General features: G+C 39.4%; 1 protein-coding gene across 1 annotated transcript in view; it reads left to right on the forward strand.

The window, feature by feature from the left end:
- GRIP1 (glutamate receptor interacting protein 1) overlaps positions 1-19,770 on the forward strand; it is a 228,996-nt gene that overhangs the window by 76,079 nt on the left and 133,147 nt on the right. The window contains exons 4-6 of the mRNA XM_029954085.1: positions 8,430-8,565; positions 11,228-11,373; positions 19,385-19,468. Coding sequence (XP_029809945.1) covers positions 8,430-8,565; positions 11,228-11,373; positions 19,385-19,468 — 366 coding nt within the window. The remainder of the gene's footprint in view (positions 1-8,429; positions 8,566-11,227; positions 11,374-19,384; positions 19,469-19,770) is intronic.

Raw genomic sequence — 19,770 nt, forward strand, 5'->3', positions numbered from 1 at the left:
ACTCTTATTCACCATTGTGCTGTAAATTCTAGCTCATCCTTTAGAAAGGAAAGGAAAATAAAAGGCATATAAACTGGAAACAAATAAAATTGTCATTTTTTGCAGAAGACATGATGGGCTACATAGAAAACCCTAAGGAATGCACAAAAACAAAAACAAAATAAAACAACAACCAAAAAAACTTCCTTGAGCTATTAAGTAAATTCAGCAAGACCACAAGATACTACATAAATATACAAAAAGCAACTATGTATTTATATACTAGCAGTGAACAGATGTACATCAAAATTAATAGCATAATACCATTTGTGGTTGTTCCCCTAAAAATAAAGTAATTAGGTGTAAAACTAAAAAAACATGTATAGGACTTGTATGCTGAAAACTACAAGATGCTGATGAATGAAATCAACAAAGCTCTGCCTAATTGGAGAGACATAACATGCTCATGGATTAGAAGACTCAAGATAGTAAAGATGTCTCATTCTTTCCAAATAACATACTGGCTTATATACAAGTTCTCTCAAAATACCAGGAAAATTTTTATAGATATAGATATGAGTCTTTCAAAATTTATATTGAAAGGCAAAGGAACTAGAATAGCTGGAACAATAGAGTAGGAGGAATCAGCCTACTCAATTTCAAGACTTATTATATAATTACAGTAATAAAGTCTGTGCGGCATTTGTGGAGGAACAAATACATCATGGAACAAACTAAAGAACCCAGGAATTGACTCATTTTTTAAAATATGCAAAAACGCTTCAGTGGAGTAAAGAGAGATTGTTCAGCAAATGGTTGCTGAAGCAATTGGTCATCTATAGCCATTTGCCCTCAAAAAATACATGAATCTTTTACTAAGTCTTATACTTTATGGGAAATTAAACTCAAAATAGATCATAGACTTAAATGTAACCCATAATATTAAAGAATTTTAGAAACTATAGAAGAAATATAGGAGAAAATTTTCAGGACCTGGAGCTCAGCCAAGAGTTCTTAGACTTGATACCAGTATGACCTGTAAAAGGAAAAATGACTAATTGGACTTCATCAAAATTAGAAATGTTTGCTCTGCAGAAGACCTTATTAAAATGATGAAAAGAAAGATCTACAGACTGGGAGAAAATATTTGCAAATCTCACAGTCATCAAGGGGTTAGCATCTCGACTATATAAGCAACTCTCAAAACTCAACAGTAAAAAGGCAAACAATCTACTTAAAAATGGGCAAAAGACATAAAAAGACATTTCACCAGAGACATTTCATCATGCAGATGGCAGGTAAGTATACACACACACACACACACACACACACACACACACGATTTTCAAAATTTCCCATTAGGGAAATGACTCAAATTACGCAAAAATTAAAACCATAATTAGATATTACTGATGCACCTATCAGCATAGCTAAAATTAAAAAAAATAGTCACAACATCAAGTACTGGACAGGATGTAGAAAAACTGATCATTCATACACTGTTGGGAATATAAAATGGTATGGCTACCTTGGAAAACAAAACAATATAGCAGTTTATTAGAAAAGTAAATGTGTAACTAGCATATGACCCAGCAGTAGTACTCCTGGACATTCCAGAGAAGTGAATAATTGTGTTCACACAGAAACCTGTGCATAGCTGTTTATAGTAGCTTTATTCATAATAATCCCAAACTAGTAGCAACCAACACATTTTTCAAGATTCCAATGGTTAAACAGACTGTGGTATATCTATGCCATGGACTCCTACTTGACAATAAAAAGGAACCAGCTATTGCTATGGTATAGATAATTATACTGAATGTAAAAAGTCACCACAAAGTGTTCATACTGTATAATTAAATTTATTTTGCATTCTTTAAATGACAGTTATAAGCATAGAGAATCGGTTAGGGGTGTTCCAGGGGTTAAGGAAGGGAAGGTATCCAGGGAGGAGACAAGTGGGTATAGCTATACAGGGTAATATGAGGGAACTTTTCATATTGTACCTTGACTGTATCAATATCAATATACTGCTTGTGATATTATGTTACAGTTTTGCATGATGTTACCACAGGGGAAAACAAGATAGAGGGTCTAAGGGATCTCTCTATAGTATTTCTTACAACTGCATGAGAGTCTGTGGTTACCTCAAAATTAAATGTTTAATTTAAAAAATTCCCATCAGGGGGTATTCTGATGATTTCTTCTGGGTTGATCCCAGACATTGCTATTTGAAAAGCTCCCAGCTGATCCTAACATGCAGCCAGAATGACAAAGTGCAAATTGAACTGATGGGTATACCCTCACCAGAACCCATGTAATCACCTGCCACTTACTGTTCCTGTGCCTCTAACACCTTCCCTCCTCCATTCACTGAGCTGAGGCTGTCTTCAGGATAGCTCAGGGATAACTCCTCCCAGGACCCATTCAGAGCACTACTTGCTCAGCCTGATTAGGGGTCCTCCCAGGTGGCACCATGACAACCCTTAATTTACTTTTGTCATAGCCCTTGTCACTCTTTGTTGTCATCGTCACTTTTTGTCCCCCACTTTTAGCAACTGTTGATATTACCCTTATAAACAGCCAATTAGCCCCTAAAATTTAGGGACTTGCCAAAAAATTTGAGTTAACTCTCTTTTCTTGTCTTAGCCTACATTTTTTTAAACAAGCAATGAAGCAAGAATGTCCAGACACGAGAGCCTTACAGAACAAGATATGATTCTTTTTTTTTTTAACATTTATTTATTTTTGAGAGAGAAACAGTGTGAGCAGTGGAGGGTCAGAGAGAGAAGGAGACACAGAATCAGAAGCAGGCTCCAGGCTCTGAGCTGTCAGCACAGAGCCGGACATGGGGCTCAAACCCAGGAACTGTGAGATCATGATCGGAGCCAAAGTTGACCACTTAACTGACTGAGCCACCCAGGCGCCCCTCAAAATATAATTCTTATGCCATACCTTTATTTCTTGCAAACCAGTATTACAGAACTCTAAGATGGTCTGACGATGGGTTCTGAATGCCATATGTCTATGCTCCTTATTTTCTTTCCTTTTTTCTTTTGTCTTTCCTTATCCCTTCCTATCCCTTCCCATTCCTTCCCTTCCCTCTTCTCTTCTCTTCTTTTCTCTTCTCTTCCTTTCTCCTCTCCTCTCCTTTCCTCTACTCTCCTCTTCTTTTTTTTTTCCTTTTGGTATAGCCAAGCAGATCCAGACTCTGACCAATGCCTGGAAGGCAGACACAAGGCTTTACCAGCCTTCCCACTCCAGGTTCATGCTTCTGGGGTATCTGAGGAGATAGAATTAGTGGTATAACATCCTGTCACACCTCCAATAGCTCACTCAGGTTGGCATCCTGGGTGGGCTCTCTATATTCTTTCATAACAACATTAAACGGGTATTCTTTGGCACCACAATTTTTCAGAGCCTTTGCAAGGATGCATGTTCCATTTTTGCAATAGTATTAAATATATATTTTGTCCAGAAAATCCTATTGCCATTTTTATTTATATTGTAAACTTCATAGTTAATTTAGGGAGAATTGACATATTTTTTATGTTAGATTATGCTACCCACTGGAGTAGTTCCTAGATGGCAAGGATTTTCTCTGTTTTGTTCAGTTTCCAAACTGTTTTTCAGTTTTGTTCAGTCTCCAAAAGCCTAGAACCATGGCTGGCATATAGTAAGCTCTCAGTTTTTTATTGAGTGAATGAATGGGACAATTTTACATTTTTTCTGATCCTATGTTCCTCAGAAGTGTTTTCGAAGTTTTCTTCACATAAATCTTGTCTGTTTTCATTAATTTTTTCTAAGAAGTTTTATTTTTTGGCTACTGTAAATGGTTTTTTTCTACTATGATAACTTCTAACTGGCTATTTGTTTATATAAAGGTTATGGTTTTCTGCATATTTCTTTCACCAGCCATCATTGTTACTTCTCTTAAAACTTTCTGGAGCTTAGTAAATAAGAGGATTGAATTATAAATCCAAGGAAAAACAGCAAACAGCTAAATCCTATTCTATCAGTATGCTCATTGGTTATGTTGAGTCCTGATACAGATGTAAACCCACAATTTCTTTGCTAAGATAATTAAATCTGGTGACTAAACATCAAGTCCAGAATCATCTCACTCCTCACCAATTGGGCATCATCTGTTCCCTATGTTGTTTGCTAATCTGGGGATGCTACAATCTTCGCGACATAGTCTTCTTAATTTGTGGAGGGATGTTTGCAATTTAAATCACGAAGAAAAAAATTGTCACGATGTATCGACTTGTCCAAGTTCCAGTGTTTCACTGCAGAGTGTCGTTCAGTAATCTTTGATAAATGAGTGAACTTATGTAAGTGAATGCATCTTTCATCATCTCTCTTTACCATTACATCATTATGCAAACATTAAACACCAAAAAATACATTAAATGATTGATTCATCTAATGGAGCGTGCAGGTTAGCAGAAAGTAAACTCCAGAAGCATGTTCCTCCCTCTTCTGACTATTTCTTTTCTCCTGTTCCCTTCAAAAGACCCACAAAATATTGTCAGTCCTCCAGGGTCTAGGGATACTTACTTGGCAGTTATTCTTGTGATTCAGCACATTTTCTTGCAACAATATTCTATCTTTACTCCTGAGTTTTGCCTAATTTAGATTCCTCCTTAGTCTGTTCTGCTCAGCTAATGCTGATCGATAAGTACAGAGAGATTAGACAGGAGACAAAATTGTGAAATAGATGTTGCATTTGGAACACTGAGCCTTCACTTTATATTTCAGCAAAGACCATCTCTTCTGTGACCCCTTGCCCCAAACCACGCTCTCACATCCTGATCTGTGACTCATTGGTCTCAGCGACAAGGCTGTAAGCACTTCTGACTTTTTTTGTCTTTTGAATTTCATTGTCTGGCTCATAGTAGGCACTCAGTAAATTTCTAGAATAAATGAATGTACATATTAGTCAATTAACTGGCACATCAGTATTTTCTTTCTTTCATGTTATTAAACTAACTCTTGGGGAAAGATTTGAGACATTTTAATTTAGAGAGTAATTGCAGCACCTGGGTGGCTCAATCGGTCAAGCATCCAACTTTGGCTCAGGTCGTGATCTCACGGTTCCTGGGTTTGAGCCACATGTCAGCACATGTGCTGTCAGCACAGAGCCTGGAGCCTGCTTTGGATTCTGTGTCTCCCTCTCTCTCTGCACCTCCCCCCACGCTCACTCTTTCTCTCTCAAAACAATTTTTTTTTAATTTCGTAATTAGAGGGGTTTTGACCATCACCACTTTAAAAAGAAACCCAGATGGATTTGTATTTTAACAGAGATCAAAACAAACTAAAGGAATTAAGCATTTCCTATGGGACACCTTGGTGGAGGAGGTCCATCTGTTAAGCGTCAAACTCTTGGTTTTGGCTTAGGCCATGCTCTCCTGGTTCATGAGTTCAGGTCCACATCAGACTCCATGCTGACAGTTCAGAATTTGCTGGGAATTCTCACTCTCTCCCTCTCACTCTGCCTCTCCTCTGCTCTCCATTTCTCTGTCTCTCTCCCTGTCTATTTCTCTCCCTTTCTGTCTGTCTCTGTCTCTCTGTCTGTCTGTCTCTCTCTCTTAATAAATAAATAAATAGATAGATAGATAAATAAATAAACTTCAAAAAAATGAGTTAAGCCTTTTCTAGATTTTCAGGATTCAGCCAGAAATCTAGTAAGGACCTCGGTTCCTTCTGGAGAAAACTACATTGTCCACATCCCATAAAGCTGTCTCTGTGTACTGGTACTGTGCACCTTGTACTGGTAGCTCATTTTATGCATGTTCTTGAAAACCTGAGTATAATTGAAAACCTTATAAGTTAAAATTTATTTCTACCTTGCGTGGTATTACTATTTCATAGTTGCTTCTTTGCACATTTCTGATTGGAGATGGACCCTTAAAAACTATGCTTCCAATTCTTCGTGTAAAGATCTATAACCAAATACTTAAATATACAAGATCAAGCTAGACATTTAGAGAAAATGCAAAAAGTTCTTTTGTTGGGCAAAATCGTTGAGCATATTATGCTCCTGAAATGTGACTATTATGCTAGTTCTCATTACTTTAATTACTTAACCTGATTTTTAAAATAAACCTAGCCTTCTGCCAAGAAGGACTTATAGGGGTTGACCTCTTTAAATACTAGTTGGGCCTATGTCTGTTTTTATGTGATGTAGAAGGGGTTGTTTTATTCTGTTTGAAAAGATTACAGGTTGGGGATCCTGGGTGGCTCAGTTGGTTAAACATCCGACTTCAGCTCAGGTCATGATCTCACAGTTGGTGGGTTCAACACCCACATCGGACTCTGTGCTGACAGCTCAGAGTCTGGAGCCTGCTTCCGATTCTGTGTCTCCCTCTCTCTCTGCCCCTCCTCTGCTTACACTCTGTCTCTCTCTCTCTCGCAAAAATAAACATTAAGATTTTTAAAAATAAGAATAAATAAACGGTTACAGGTTAAATGCACCCAGTGATGGAATTTTGTTTAAAATGCATCTATTAAGTGATGTAAAAGGCCCTGTGCTTTGACACACATAAGAATTTTGATTGTTGAATTCCAGTCATCATTTGGTCTCTCATACAAAATGTAGTGAATGAAGCTGACATAATTCACACTCTTCCTTGGCTTCTACTTTAAAAAGCAATAACAGCTCATGTATGCAGGGTCATGAGTGTGTCATGAAAAAGAGTGTCCTACCCTCCTCGCATTCCTTCCTGGAGTCCTCTGTTCTCCTTCCTAGATCAGAGAGGAATGGTCATTTCTTTTATTAACATGATTTGATTTTTTTCATCAGCTAGTGGGATAGAATACCAGCAGCAACAATTTAAAAATTTTTATGATAAGCATTCATATAGATTTTTGAAGTGATAATTAACGCTGTCATGTATAATTAAGGAAGGGGAAGACATGGGCCAATAACCTTTTTGGTTTCTTAACCTCGAAGAAGAAAGTCCATCCTTGCATTTTAATATAGTCTTTGATATACTAGAAGTTTATAACTCCTGAAATTCATAACATGATTCAGGAGGAATTGGAAAACTTGAGTTTCCCATCCCTCCCCAGAAAGTGTGTATGTGGAGGGGGGATAATCTAACAGAGAATTTGAAAACAGTGTTGATCATAATTGACCTCTGGAGAGGCAAATGTTGATGCTATTCATTTTTACTTCTGAAAGAAAGGATATTCTTAAAGCTTTCTAACTTTCTGTTGTGCTAAAATCAGAAGATTTGGGTTCCCTCTTGGTGTAGAGACATTGTCTGGACAAGATCTGTGAGATCTTAAAATTTTGAAGGTAGAGAATGAGGGATTTATGGCAGTTATCTGGGGATTCTGAGGACCAATCCCACCTCATCATTTGTGACACATTTTGTAAGAAGTGATGTGAGTTGTTATGTGAAGCCATTGTGCTTGTTTTCTGGAAGATAAAAAACAATGGAGTCAGTACTGTTTTTTCTGAATCTGCAGAAAGCTATCTTCTCTTGTATCCATTGGCTTATTCAGCTGAAATGTACCAGAAACTTGAAGTCTATGGCTGCATGATATGTATTATTGTTTAAAATTATTTTGGGAGCACTTGGGTGGCTCAGTTGATTAAGCGTCTGACTCTTGGTTTCGGTTTAGGTCATGATCTCATGGTTTGTGAGATCAAGCCCCACATCAGGCTCTGTGCTGACCATGCAGAACCTGCTTGAAGCTGTCTCTCTCCCCTCTCTCTCTGCCCCCATCCCACTCATGCACTTTTTCAAAATATATAAACTTCAATAAATAAAGAAATAAATAAGATTTCTTTTGTTGTATTGTTATTTAAAACTCTGTTCTGGGGAAAGTTCAGTTGGTTAAGCTGTAAGCATCTGACTTCAGCTCAGGTCATGATCTGACTTCAAGGTCACGAAGTTGGTGACTTCTCGCCCCACGTCAGGCTTGTGCTGACAGCTCAAAGCCTGGAGCCTGCTCTCAGATTCTGTATCTCCCTCTCTCTCTGCCTCTGCCCGGCTTGCACTCGCTCTCGCTCTCTCTCAAAAAATAAAAAATAAAACATTTAAAACTCTGTTCTGGGCCCTTATCGTACAACTCTCTATTGTTCCCTTTGCAGTTACAAGGAGAGAAACCAGAGACAGTCCCTTGAGAATGGCGGAAAACAAAGGGCAAATATCGTCATTTGTATCTAAGCCCTGTGGGGCTCTTTATTGTGAACCTAGAGTGAACTACCCCACTGGCACCCATTTTAATAACCTATAATGGGATATCTGCATCAGCTTTATCTGTGTGCACATCTTTATGAGACACGCTGCAAACTGCAATGGAAAAGAGGCCACGGGTCTTTTCTCACCAAAGAGAAAGTGGGAAGTTTATGGGAAGGAAGAAGATCCTTCACTATGCACAACTGCACCTTGTGCTTCTCCTCTCATTTAATAATGCAAATGCTTTTCTCTTAACAGAGGAATTCAAGGGCTCCACCGTGGTTGAGCTGATGAAGAAGGAAGGCACTACCCTCGGGCTAACGGTATCGGGCGGCATTGACAAGGATGGCAAGCCCCGAGTGTCTAACCTGCGGCAAGGAGGAATTGCGGCTAGGTAACTGCCTCTCAGGGAATTGTGGGAAAGGAACAAGGGTGTGATTAATTCACAAATTGAAGCTCCATCAGAAAGTCACTAATGAATAAATGACACTGCCATCTGCTGGGCAGAAGTACATGGGGGCATGTTTGTAGAAACTCTTCTGGCCTGTGGCAGGTCACCAGGGAGCCACCTGGCCCTCATAAGACTTTAACTTTAAAACACCTGTATGGCTCTAGTGCCCAGTGATGCCCCTGAACAGCAGATGGGCCGCAGTGGGAAGGGCACACTCCAACCACGTAAATGAAACAGATGACCCGTATCACGATGCACAGGAAACAGTTGTGCAGGGATGTGGTGAGCCTAAGGGAGTAGGGCAGCCCAGCTCTGAGTTCCTGAATAACGATTTTGCTTGTCCCACATCTTCTCTGCTTTTCTTTTTTTCCCCCTGTATTTTTTAATAGTTTATTATCAAATTGGTTTCCATATAACACCCAGTGCTCTTCCCCACAAGTGCCCTCTTCCATTACCACCACCACCCCTTCCCCCCACCCCCTCCCCCCCCTTCAGCCCTTGGTTCATTTTCAGTATTCAGTAGTCTTTTATGTTTTTCTACCTGTGACATTTCCCTTTTCATCAAGACAAAGATGAGGTTTCTAAAAGGATGGGAAGCGTAGATGAGGAGGGCTCATTTCTGTCCCCATTTGATGAGCTGCAGACTGCACTAGCTATTGGCAAAGACAGAATGTCCTGCAGGCAGGGTCCAGGCAGGCTTGCTTTATAAACAGATTCAAAATTCACATCAGATGTGATGGTCAGCTTTCATGAAAAGCAAGGTTAATGTGTCTTAAATCCTGGACACCCATAGTCTTTTCCACATAATCACAAAAATAGTTTTGGAGTTCTTACCCTACAAAGTATCATCAAAAATAGTGATTACTTTTGATGATCAACCTATTTGTACAATTTATAAGCTTAATCCAACTGACTGCTTCATAATCTGAGGTACCCTTTGTAAACTAGGCTTATGTCATCACAGGTACCTTCATCTCTTGTTTTTAGGAGGAAAGCGATTTCTTTCCACACCGACAGCCTCCTTTATTTTATAACAGTCCATGTCCAATCTCTGATGCTGGGGCTCCATATGTCTCCAGAACGTTTTCATATGTAGCCCCTGAAGCACAGGTAAATAGGGGGAAGATATCATCTTCAGTTGTATTGATGCTCTAATTAAAAGTAGTGCTGGCATTGTCAACAGTAGCCAAACTATGGAGAAAGCCCAGATATCTATGGATGGATGAGTGGATAAAGAAGATGTAGTATATATATAAATGGAGTATTACTCAGCCCTCAAAAAGAATGAAATCTTTCCATTTGCAATGGCATAGATGGAGCTAAAATGTATTAGACAAAGTGAAATAAGTCAATCAGAGAAAGACAAATACCATATGATTTCACTCATATGTGGACCTTAAGAAACAAAGCAGATGAACATATGGGAAGTGGGGGGAAGAGAAGAGAGGGAAATAAGCCACAAGAGACTCTTAATGATAGAGAATAAACTGAGGGTTGATGGAGGGAGGTGTTTGAGGGATGGGCCAGGTGGGTGATGGGTATTAAGGAGAACGCTTGGGATGAGCACTGGGAGTTGCATGTAAGTGATGAGTCACTGAATTCTACTCCTGAAACCAATATTGTGCTGTATTTTAACAACTAGAATTTAAATAAAATTTTGAAAAACCAAAAAAAAGTAATGCTGTGCTGGCTATATTATCAATGACCAAATAGTCATTGTTTAAGTCACTACCATTTTACAAATTGTAAACTAAAATAATTAAAGATTAGATCTCTACCCTAAGGGGACTTAGAATTTACTAGAGAGGATGGGGATGAACAACATGAAAAGCTTGGGAACAGTAACAGCATTGCATCATAGTATAGAGCCACAATGTGAGAGGCAGTGTCAGAGACCATTAGGTGGTTAAGTTGCCCAGTGAGTTAGTACCCAAGGGAAGATGGACAGCATGGAGTGCAGGCTGGAGTAGGTGAGGAAAGCTCCCCAAAGAGGAATGATTAGGGCAGGACTTAGGTAAAATAAATGCATACGTGTTGCTGTTTGGGGAGAGAGTGTTATTGAAGGTCCATAGCCACCATGTGAATTTCTAGTATTGGCTCTGGTCTCGCTGCCTACTCTTGCCTTAGAGTAAAGTCTGCCTAAAACCCCCAAAGTGGCCATGCTTCTGTTATGGTGCTGAAGAGAGGCAGGAATGGGACTGAAACCCAATGCTTTCATTGTAACCTATTCTTTTTTATCAGTCCTGCTGTGAGCATTAAATAGCAGAGTAAGCTGACTCTCTCCTTAGTCCTCAACAAACTCCCAGTGAAGATACTGAGAGCTGGGAAACATCCAAGTGGCAGGCAGCAAAAATGAGAGAGAATCAGAGGAAAGAAAAAATCCTGGCATGCCAATATCTGGATCATTTGTTCTAGAGGCCCATCTCTTTATGGGCAGAGCAGCCAAAAACAAAAACAAAAAAACAAACAAACCCAAAACCTCTTTATTTTATTTCAAGTGCTCTTTAGAAACAAAAGAGGCAAGGGTTAGGGAAAAAAAATTCAGAGATCAAAGCAGGAATATGGAGAGGATGGGTCCCCTGAAGCCACATTGCCTATTTTGCAGAAGCGACCAGCTGGATGTGGGGGACTACATCAAAGCAGTGAATGGGATCAACCTGGCCAAATTCCGCCATGATGAGATCATCAGCCTGCTGAAGAACGTTGGGGAAAGAGTGGTTCTTGAAGTCGAGTACGAGCTGCCACCAGTCTGTAAGTAAACACAACTCAGGGCAGAATAGCTACGCCACTTCTGTGCCTAAAACAGTTGGTTCTCCTTTTATTCTCTTTTGGCATCATTGTCTCATTCCAGGAGTAACAGAGCACAGTTTCTTGATATTTAGAAATTATTTGAATTGATATACCTATAGTCCACTCTGGAAGAATCAAAAAGAACTCAGATAACAGTAAAATTATACAGGACTCGTGTTCCATTAAGGTGATCTGTGTACATCACCATTTATAAGTTCTGCACGTTAAGTTCCATCCAGGCTTTGTACTCAGTGACTAGGGCTAGGAAAAAGCATGTTTGATGGGTTTTGTGTTGATTCTTGTATAGTTATGTTAATTTCAGAAGCATAAAAATTGATTTAAAACACATTCTTATTAAGTAAAAATAGTAGTAATATATTAAGAGTAGCCAACACATTATCAGAGCTTACCAAATGTCCGGCATTCTGAGGAACCTGACTTGTGCTGATACACTTAATTCTCACTAAGGCATGTCAGCCTAGCAGAGCTGAACTTTGATGTCAAATAGCCAGGTTCAAATCCCCGCTTCACCTTTAACTGCGTGTCTTTGAGGAAGTTGCTCAAGCTTTCTGTGTCTCCGTTTCCACATCTGGGAAATGGGCACAATATTAGTTCCTACTTATAGATCTGTTGTGAGGATTCAATGAGTTAGCATTTGGAAAACAGTGAGAACAGTACCTGGCACTATAAAAATGTTTGATAGGGGCACCTGGGTGGCTCAGTCAGTTAAGCGTCTGACTTCGGCTCAGGTCATGATCTCACATTCCGTGGGTTCAAGTCCCATGTCGAGCTCTGTGCTGACAGCTCAGAGCCTGGAGCCTGCTTCAGATTCTGTGTCTCCCTGTCTCTGCCCCTCCCCCTTCTCATCCTCTGCCTCTCTCTCTCTCAAAAATAAATAAAAAATATTTTTTTAAAAATTAAAAATGTTTGATAATGTATGAATTAGCACTATGAGACAGGCATTATCATAATTTACAGAGGCTTGACTTAAGTATCTTTCCCAAATAAATAGGCAGCAAAGTCAGTATGTGAAGCTAGGCTCCCTGACTCCAAAGTCCACACACTTATTCATTGTGGCATATACTTATGCTAAGTGTTACTGCAGGCCTGCACTTAGGCTATGCTCTGCTAGCACCACCTCTCCTATTATTAAGCTGTCAATGTGGATGCTACCCCGAGAAAGCCCTTTGCTTTTCTGTACCAGTGAGGACTCAGATAGAATATTAATCATTGTTAATAACTCATTTGTTCAGCAAAGCCTTATTGAGCATTTGTTACATTGCAGCCACCACTCTGTATATCGGTGAAGTTTACATTTTGACAAGGGAAGACAGATAACAAAACAAGACCCCAAGGGATAGGTTAACTAGATAGCATGAAAGCTATGGGTCATGTATGCTATGAGAAAGAACCAGGAGAGGGATTGGGAAGGTGGGGGGAGGTGTGGGATTGCAGGTTGAAATTGGGTGGTGACTTGAGGCTGAGCCAATGACATGAAGGAGGTGAGAAAGTGGGTTGCGTGCATTTCTGGGGGAAGAGAACTGCAGAAAGAAGAACAGCCAGTGCTAAGATCTAAGGCAGGAATACACTGGGGTTCATGGGGAGACGTTAGGAAGGCAGGAGCAGAGTGAGCATGAAGAAAAGTAGGAGAGGAGGTCAGAAGTGTAGAGGATGAGGTGTATTTGTAGCCCATTGGAAGGACCTTAAGTTTTTCTCTGGGTGATAGAGGGTGGCGTTGTTTGAGATGGGGCAGGAGGCCCATGATCTCATTTCTATTTTCAAAGGCTTCCTCTGGCTGTTGTGTTGAGAACAGACTGCAGTGGCTAGGGTGGAAGCTGGGAGACCAGCTGGGGGGCTATTGTCATGATCCAGGTGAAAGATGGCGGTGGAGATGGTGAAAAGCAGTTATATTCTCCATCTATTTTGAAGGTAGAGCCAACAGGACCTCCTGAGAGATTTGATGGGGGATAGTGCAGAAATAGAGGAGTCTAAGACCACCTGAGATTTTGAGTCCAAGCAGCTGGACACGTAGGATTGCCATTGATGGGGTTGGGCAAGAATGTGGGCAGGGCTGATTTGTGAGGAGACAATCGGAAGAAGTTCATTGTTTGAAATGCTACAGTGGTGGTGTCTGTCTGATGTGCAGAGAGGAAATGTCAAGAAAAGAGCTAGAGGGGCGCCTGGGTGGCTCAGTCAATTAAGCCGCCGGCTTCAGCTCAGGTCATGATCTCATGGTTCGTGGGTTTGAGCCCCGCGTCGGGCTCTGTGCTGACAGCTGGCTCAGAGCCTGGAGCTTGCTTCAGATTCTGTTTCTCCCTCTCTCTCTGACCCTCCCCTGCTCATGCTGTCTCTCTCTGTCTCTCAAAAATAAATAGAAGACATAAAAAAAAATTTTAAAAAAAAAGAAAAGAGCTAGAGATGGGATTACGAGATTGGGGGGAAGATCAGGGCTGGAAATGTACATTTAGAGCAATGGGAATACAGAGGGTGTCTGAAGCTTTGGGACCAAATATGAGCACTCAGGGAGTGAGTGTATATGACCAATCATGAATTCTTATTCTTATCATAAAATCTAACACCAAAAATATAACGGTGTTTTTATAACAAAATCAATTGAAGTCTGTGATCAAAAACCTCCCTGCAACATTTTTCATCTTCAGCAAGGGTAGACAGTAAAATCGAGCATTGAGACCTTGGACTGTGTCGCTAGTTAAATATCAGTTTTCCCCCTTACCAGCTTTGTGACCTTGGGCATGTTATTTAAGTTCTCTGAGCCTTAGGTTTCCCAACTGTAAAATGGCTATAGTAGATGTAGAAGTTTTGTAAGAATTCAAGGCTATAATCATGTGAAATATTTAGATCATCATCAGGTACCCAGTAAGCCATTGTGCCTATTAGCCATTATTACCATTATTATCATTACACAAAAATACTGTGGTTTCTTTTGCTTTAAAGGAGTCCATTTGTTTTGAAATCACTATCTCAAACCGTTGCCAAGGAGTTAAGAGAATCCAGATGTCTCGACCTAATGCTCTTTGATTAACCATTTTGATTCCACTGGGCAAATAAATATCAATAAAACACACTCTCTTTCTAAAATGAACTCTTAGTATAGCTTTGCAGGGGAAAGGCCAGTAGTGGAGATTTGCCAAGTTATGTGGGATCTACAGCAAGGAGTTTGGGAAGATTTGAAGGAGGCCATGCAGAGCCAGTAAGAAGAGGACATTTGGGGCAGAGGGTAGAGCAAGGAAGGAAGAACCTAGCCCGGTGCACAGGTTTGAACCACAAGTGGACTACAATTGCTGGGGCACAAAGGGACAGGGAGGACCTGGAGGGAGGTAAGGCCAGTGAGGTGGCCAGGAACAAAGCAGTGGAAGCCAGACTCATGGAGCCTGGGATAAATCAAGTGGGCAGTAAAAAGCCTTTAAAGACTTTTAAAGCCAATGAGCATCATCAACTGATTTGAGTTTTTAGAGTTATCATTTTAGGAAGCCAAATGGAGAATAGATAAGAGGCTATCAGCCTGAAGGATGTTACAATTTTCCGAAAGAGAGGTGACATCCTGAATAAATATAGCATTAGTAAGGTTAAAGAGTAGAGTGGATATCAGACATATTCAGGGATTAAAACCTATCATAACTTGGTGATAATACCACTTTTTCCTTTCTCATGCATTAAAGCTGATGGGGAAGAGAAAATATATTTTTAAAAACAAAAGTGTGAATTTGATGGTAGAAATCAGATAGAAGAAATTTATCCTCCAAGGATTATCTCTGCCTCTATTGTGTTTGGATAAATTAATAAGGTCTTTGAGATCAGGGAGGTTGAAGGGATTAATAAGCATCCCCTTCACTGAGCTCAGACTGCTAGAGTAGGACCAAGCCTGCAAGGAGGCCCTGGGGAGAGGGCAGATTGCTGAAAAATAAGCTGCCCAAGGCCAAGGCCGAGATGGGTAACTCTCTCAAGAATCACACAATTTGAGGCTCAGCCAGCGCCAGAGTCCAAAAAGAGGTGGAGGAAGGATACTGGTTGCATGTCGGTGTGTGTGTGATCTGATAGAGAAGGAATGGAACTTTGGCCTTGCTCAGACCACTTCCCTTTTGTAAGATTCAGATTCTTTAGGAAAATGGAATGGTTGATCTATGTGAGCTCTGAGTTCTTTTTGACTTTAAAATTATGTTGTAGTTTTGAGACTATATTTGGAGAGAATATTGTCAAACTGTATCTTAGGTATTTATGTATTAAAAGTTGGTCTAGGTGCTTGGGTGGCTCAGTCAGTTGAGTGTCCAGCTCTTGGTTTCAGCTCAAGTCATAATCCCAGGGTCATGGGATCGAGCCCCATGTGAAACTCTGTACTCAATGTGGAGCCTGTGTAGGATTTTCTCTCTCTCTCTCTCTCTCTCTCTCTCTCTCTCTCTCTCTCTCCCTCCCTCCCTCTCTCTCTCTCTCTCTCTCTTTCTCTCTCCCTCTCTCCCTTTGCCCCTCTCTCCTGCTCATATGCTTGTTCTCTGTCCAAAATTAAAAACTAAAGTTGATCTAGAGAAGTGCCTTTATGTTTTGTGGTAACATAATCCCTAAAAAATTTTGAAATACTATATAATCCACATTCAGTTTTTAGTAAGCCACCTAACATTCTTTATTATAAGTTTAAATAGTTGGAAAAAATGTAATCTCTGGCATGCTGTTTGTTTCATATATCTTTAAGTGAAGTTTCCACTGAGACCTTAGAACTACATATTTGCCTCATTTATTTTGTGGAAAATGTCTGCTACGGTATCTGATTGTCAAAGGCATTCCTCACTGCTACACCATCAGCTAAATCAGATTAGCTTTCCATCAGGAGTCCTTCTTTAATTCAAAAAGATGTGTTAGAGTGTGTCCCTTAGATTGCTTCTTACTTCACAGTTCCAGTTCTAAGAGAGTGACAGGTGATTGAGGAGGAGGAGGAGGAGGAGGAGGAGGAAGAGCAAGGGGGACGGGAGCAGTCTTGGGTCTCTTCCATGTAGTTCCTTCTGGAATTCAATGTGAAGGAGCAGAAGCTACCCAGGGAAAGGTCTTCCTATGGCCATGGCGGAGGAAAAACAGGTCAGGCCCAACTGCCCAGGCACGTTTCCAACCTCTGTTTACATCTCTTAACATCCCATTGGCCAAAGCAAGTCACATGGGGAAGCCCAACATATTGAGGAGGGAAAGTATACAACCCCTATCGTGCTATTGAGGTAGAAGTTGAGGAGTCAGGGAAGTAGTATATAATTTTAAAAAATCTAATCTGCCATAGTAAAATAATATGCATAGCAGTACATGCATATTCACATATGGAAACAAGGGACAGTGATACCACTAAAATACTGAGGAGAAGTATTTTTGCATTGCAGAGTTCATTTCAACCTAACCCTTCTGTGTACTGGACTTGATTCTCTGGGGAAGCTCCCTACTTGGATTATATGTCCACATATGCAAATGTGAAGTGATGAATAAAATTCATGTGGCAATAGCAGGTATCCTGCTGTTGGATATGAAAATCCAGTCACCAGGATCTAGTCATGCAAATAAAAATTATGAAGACCAAATCTATTTTATTAAGTATATCAGAAGTTAATATTCACATTTATTTTTGTAAATGATAAACAACAAGAGTGTGGATAATCTAACGCTATAGATAATCCTAAAAGTCTTTATATAGACTCTAGATTGGATTGAAAGAGTTTATCATCAACAAGATTGAGCTCAAGCAAAATTCACTGCAATGCCTTTTTGAAATTTTCTTGTTTATTTATTTATTTTGATTGAGAGAGAGAGAGCAGTGGAGGAGCAGAGAGAGAGGGAGACAGAGAACCCCAAGCAGGCACCACACTGTTAGTGCAGAGCGCGACATGGGGCTCAAACTCAGAAACGGTGAGATCATGACCTGAGCTGAAGTCAGATGCTTAAACGAATGAGCCACCAAACTACAATGCCTTTTATTCCCTGAACAGACACCCAGCCAACAAGGACAGGTGGCCCCGAATTAGAATTTCGTTGTATAAAATTGAAAGTTGATTTAATGTTTAAATGAAATAGTACTTGTAAACCACTTTGCAGATTTCCTGGCACACAGTTGATGCTCATTAATTATTTCTCCCCCATATCTTTTCCTTTCCTTTTCCTTTCTACTTGTTCCATTAGAATAAAAAGATCGTGTTCTTAACCAATTACCTCAGGTGGCTTGTTTGTCATAGAAATAAGAAAATGTTTGGTTTGAACTCAGTTTCTTTTATTTAATTAAAACTGTACTTCACCACTTTCAGCTGTGTGTGTGTACTGTTCCTAGCTGATTAAAATGAACCGAAATTCCCTTGATAGCAAGAATATGACATTTAATTAAATCAACAGTATATCAAAACATTTGTTCAGCCTTAGGTTTATGTTGTTTCTCAGCAGAGCCAAGTTTGTGTTGTACTTTATACCCTGGCAGGATATGTGAAATTTTGTGAATTTATCTGTGTGCTTTTAATAATCATGTGTATTCCTTTGAGGATTCACAATTTCTGATAATTAAAAATAATTATAATCAATGCCAAATTAAAATTACTTCCTATTTCTGTAAACGACAAGAAATGTTCTTTTAATAGATGCAATTAAATTCTATCTATAGAATCTATACCTATATCCTATTCTATCATATATTTCTTATTGATAGCTTCATGCAATAAACATTTCAAAATCTAATAACAATGTTAAAAATATGCCATTTAGGGGTGCCTGGGTGGCTCAGTCAGTTAAGCATCCGGCTTTGGCTCAGTTCATGATCTCACAGTTCATGGGTTCGAGCCCCACATCAGGCTCTGTGCTGACAGCTAGCTCAAAGGCTCTCTGAGCCTGGAGTCTGTCAGCACAGAGCCTGAGCCTGTCTTCAGATTCTGTGTCTCCCTCTCTCTCTGACCCTCCCCTGCTTGCACTGTCTCTCTCTGTCTCTCAAAAATAAACAAAAAACATTAAAAAAATGCCATTTGAACACAACCTTAGGTAATTAGATATCGTTGTACAAATTCACTTAAAGATCTAAGACCATCAAATTCTATGCTTTGCAAATTCTTTTATCTCTCTGAATAAAAATATCCTTGTATCCATAATGATGAAATATTAATTTGTGGAAATTTCCTTTTTTTTAAATTCAGCAATAGCGTACTTTCTAACCAGAATTACCCACCACTTTCCTGGAAACAGTCTCACAGAAGAATTTAGTTACTATACCTTCCTACAACCTAGAGCCTGTTACACATCTATACTGTGTGTGGTATTAATTAGAGATTTCAACCTGGACATGCAATTTTATTTTGCAAAATAAGATTAGTAAGCAGGCAAACATAACTAAGCATGATGGTATCAAATGGAATTAAGTAAATCTTTATTTTATTAGATAGTAGTAATATTTTAAATGTACATAGAAATGTTTTTGCCCTCCAATATTGATTTGAGTTGTTGATGCCTTTGTTAGTTACTATGCATCATGTCAGAAAATCTATCTGCATCAGCGTAATCTATTAGTGGTAATTTGAGAGTAACACTTTTTCTTCCTTCTCTAGCTCCAAAAATTAATATAAATGCATTCATTATTTCAAAGTTTACAAAAATCATATTGCTGTTGCACTTTACAAAGGGGAAATAATTCTATTGATTACATGAAGAGTCTCTCCTGGCATACAGAGTTTTAACAGTGTGACTCTTACCCTCTAGCTAGAAGCTGCCTGCATAAGAAGAAAGGATGTATCTATGATTTTGATTCCACTCGGCTCTAAGCCTAAGTCACTTAAGCAGACAACTCTTTTATGGCATTTGTATGTATTTTTTCTTTGAAAAGAAATGATCACCCTTGTATTTTTCAAAACAAGAATTATTTGCAAGGGGGATCTGTAGTGTTTTATGCCACATCAAAAAAATTGGAAATGTTATTGTGACTTAATATATTTCTCTCTCTCTTTCCTGCTTTCAGCTGTTCAAGGATCGAGTGTTATTTTCCGAACAGTGGAGGTCACATTACATAAAGAAGGCAATACCTTTGGTTTTGTAATACGAGGTAGGTGGTGGCTAGAAAACATGAACCGTCAGATATGCTCAGAGAATTTGTGAATGAAATATTGGGAGTGAACTAGAAATCATCCTGAAAACAACAACAATAACAGATGTTCCCAACGTGTTAAGTCCCCTTATAATATTTGCACCTATTCTTTTAAAAAATAAAGCAATGAGTGGGAATCAAAGTGAAATCCAAATGACCTAGATCTGTTTTCAATCCATTAATACAGAGCAAGAAGTCACTGTTTGTAAACCTTGTCAATTCATTCATCCTGATTTGCCACTTTTCTACATGTCTTTTGC

This window comes from Suricata suricatta, chromosome 10 (assembly GCF_006229205.1).
Source record: "Suricata suricatta isolate VVHF042 chromosome 10, meerkat_22Aug2017_6uvM2_HiC, whole genome shotgun sequence".
Classification (NCBI taxonomy): domain Eukaryota; kingdom Metazoa; phylum Chordata; class Mammalia; order Carnivora; family Herpestidae; genus Suricata; species Suricata suricatta.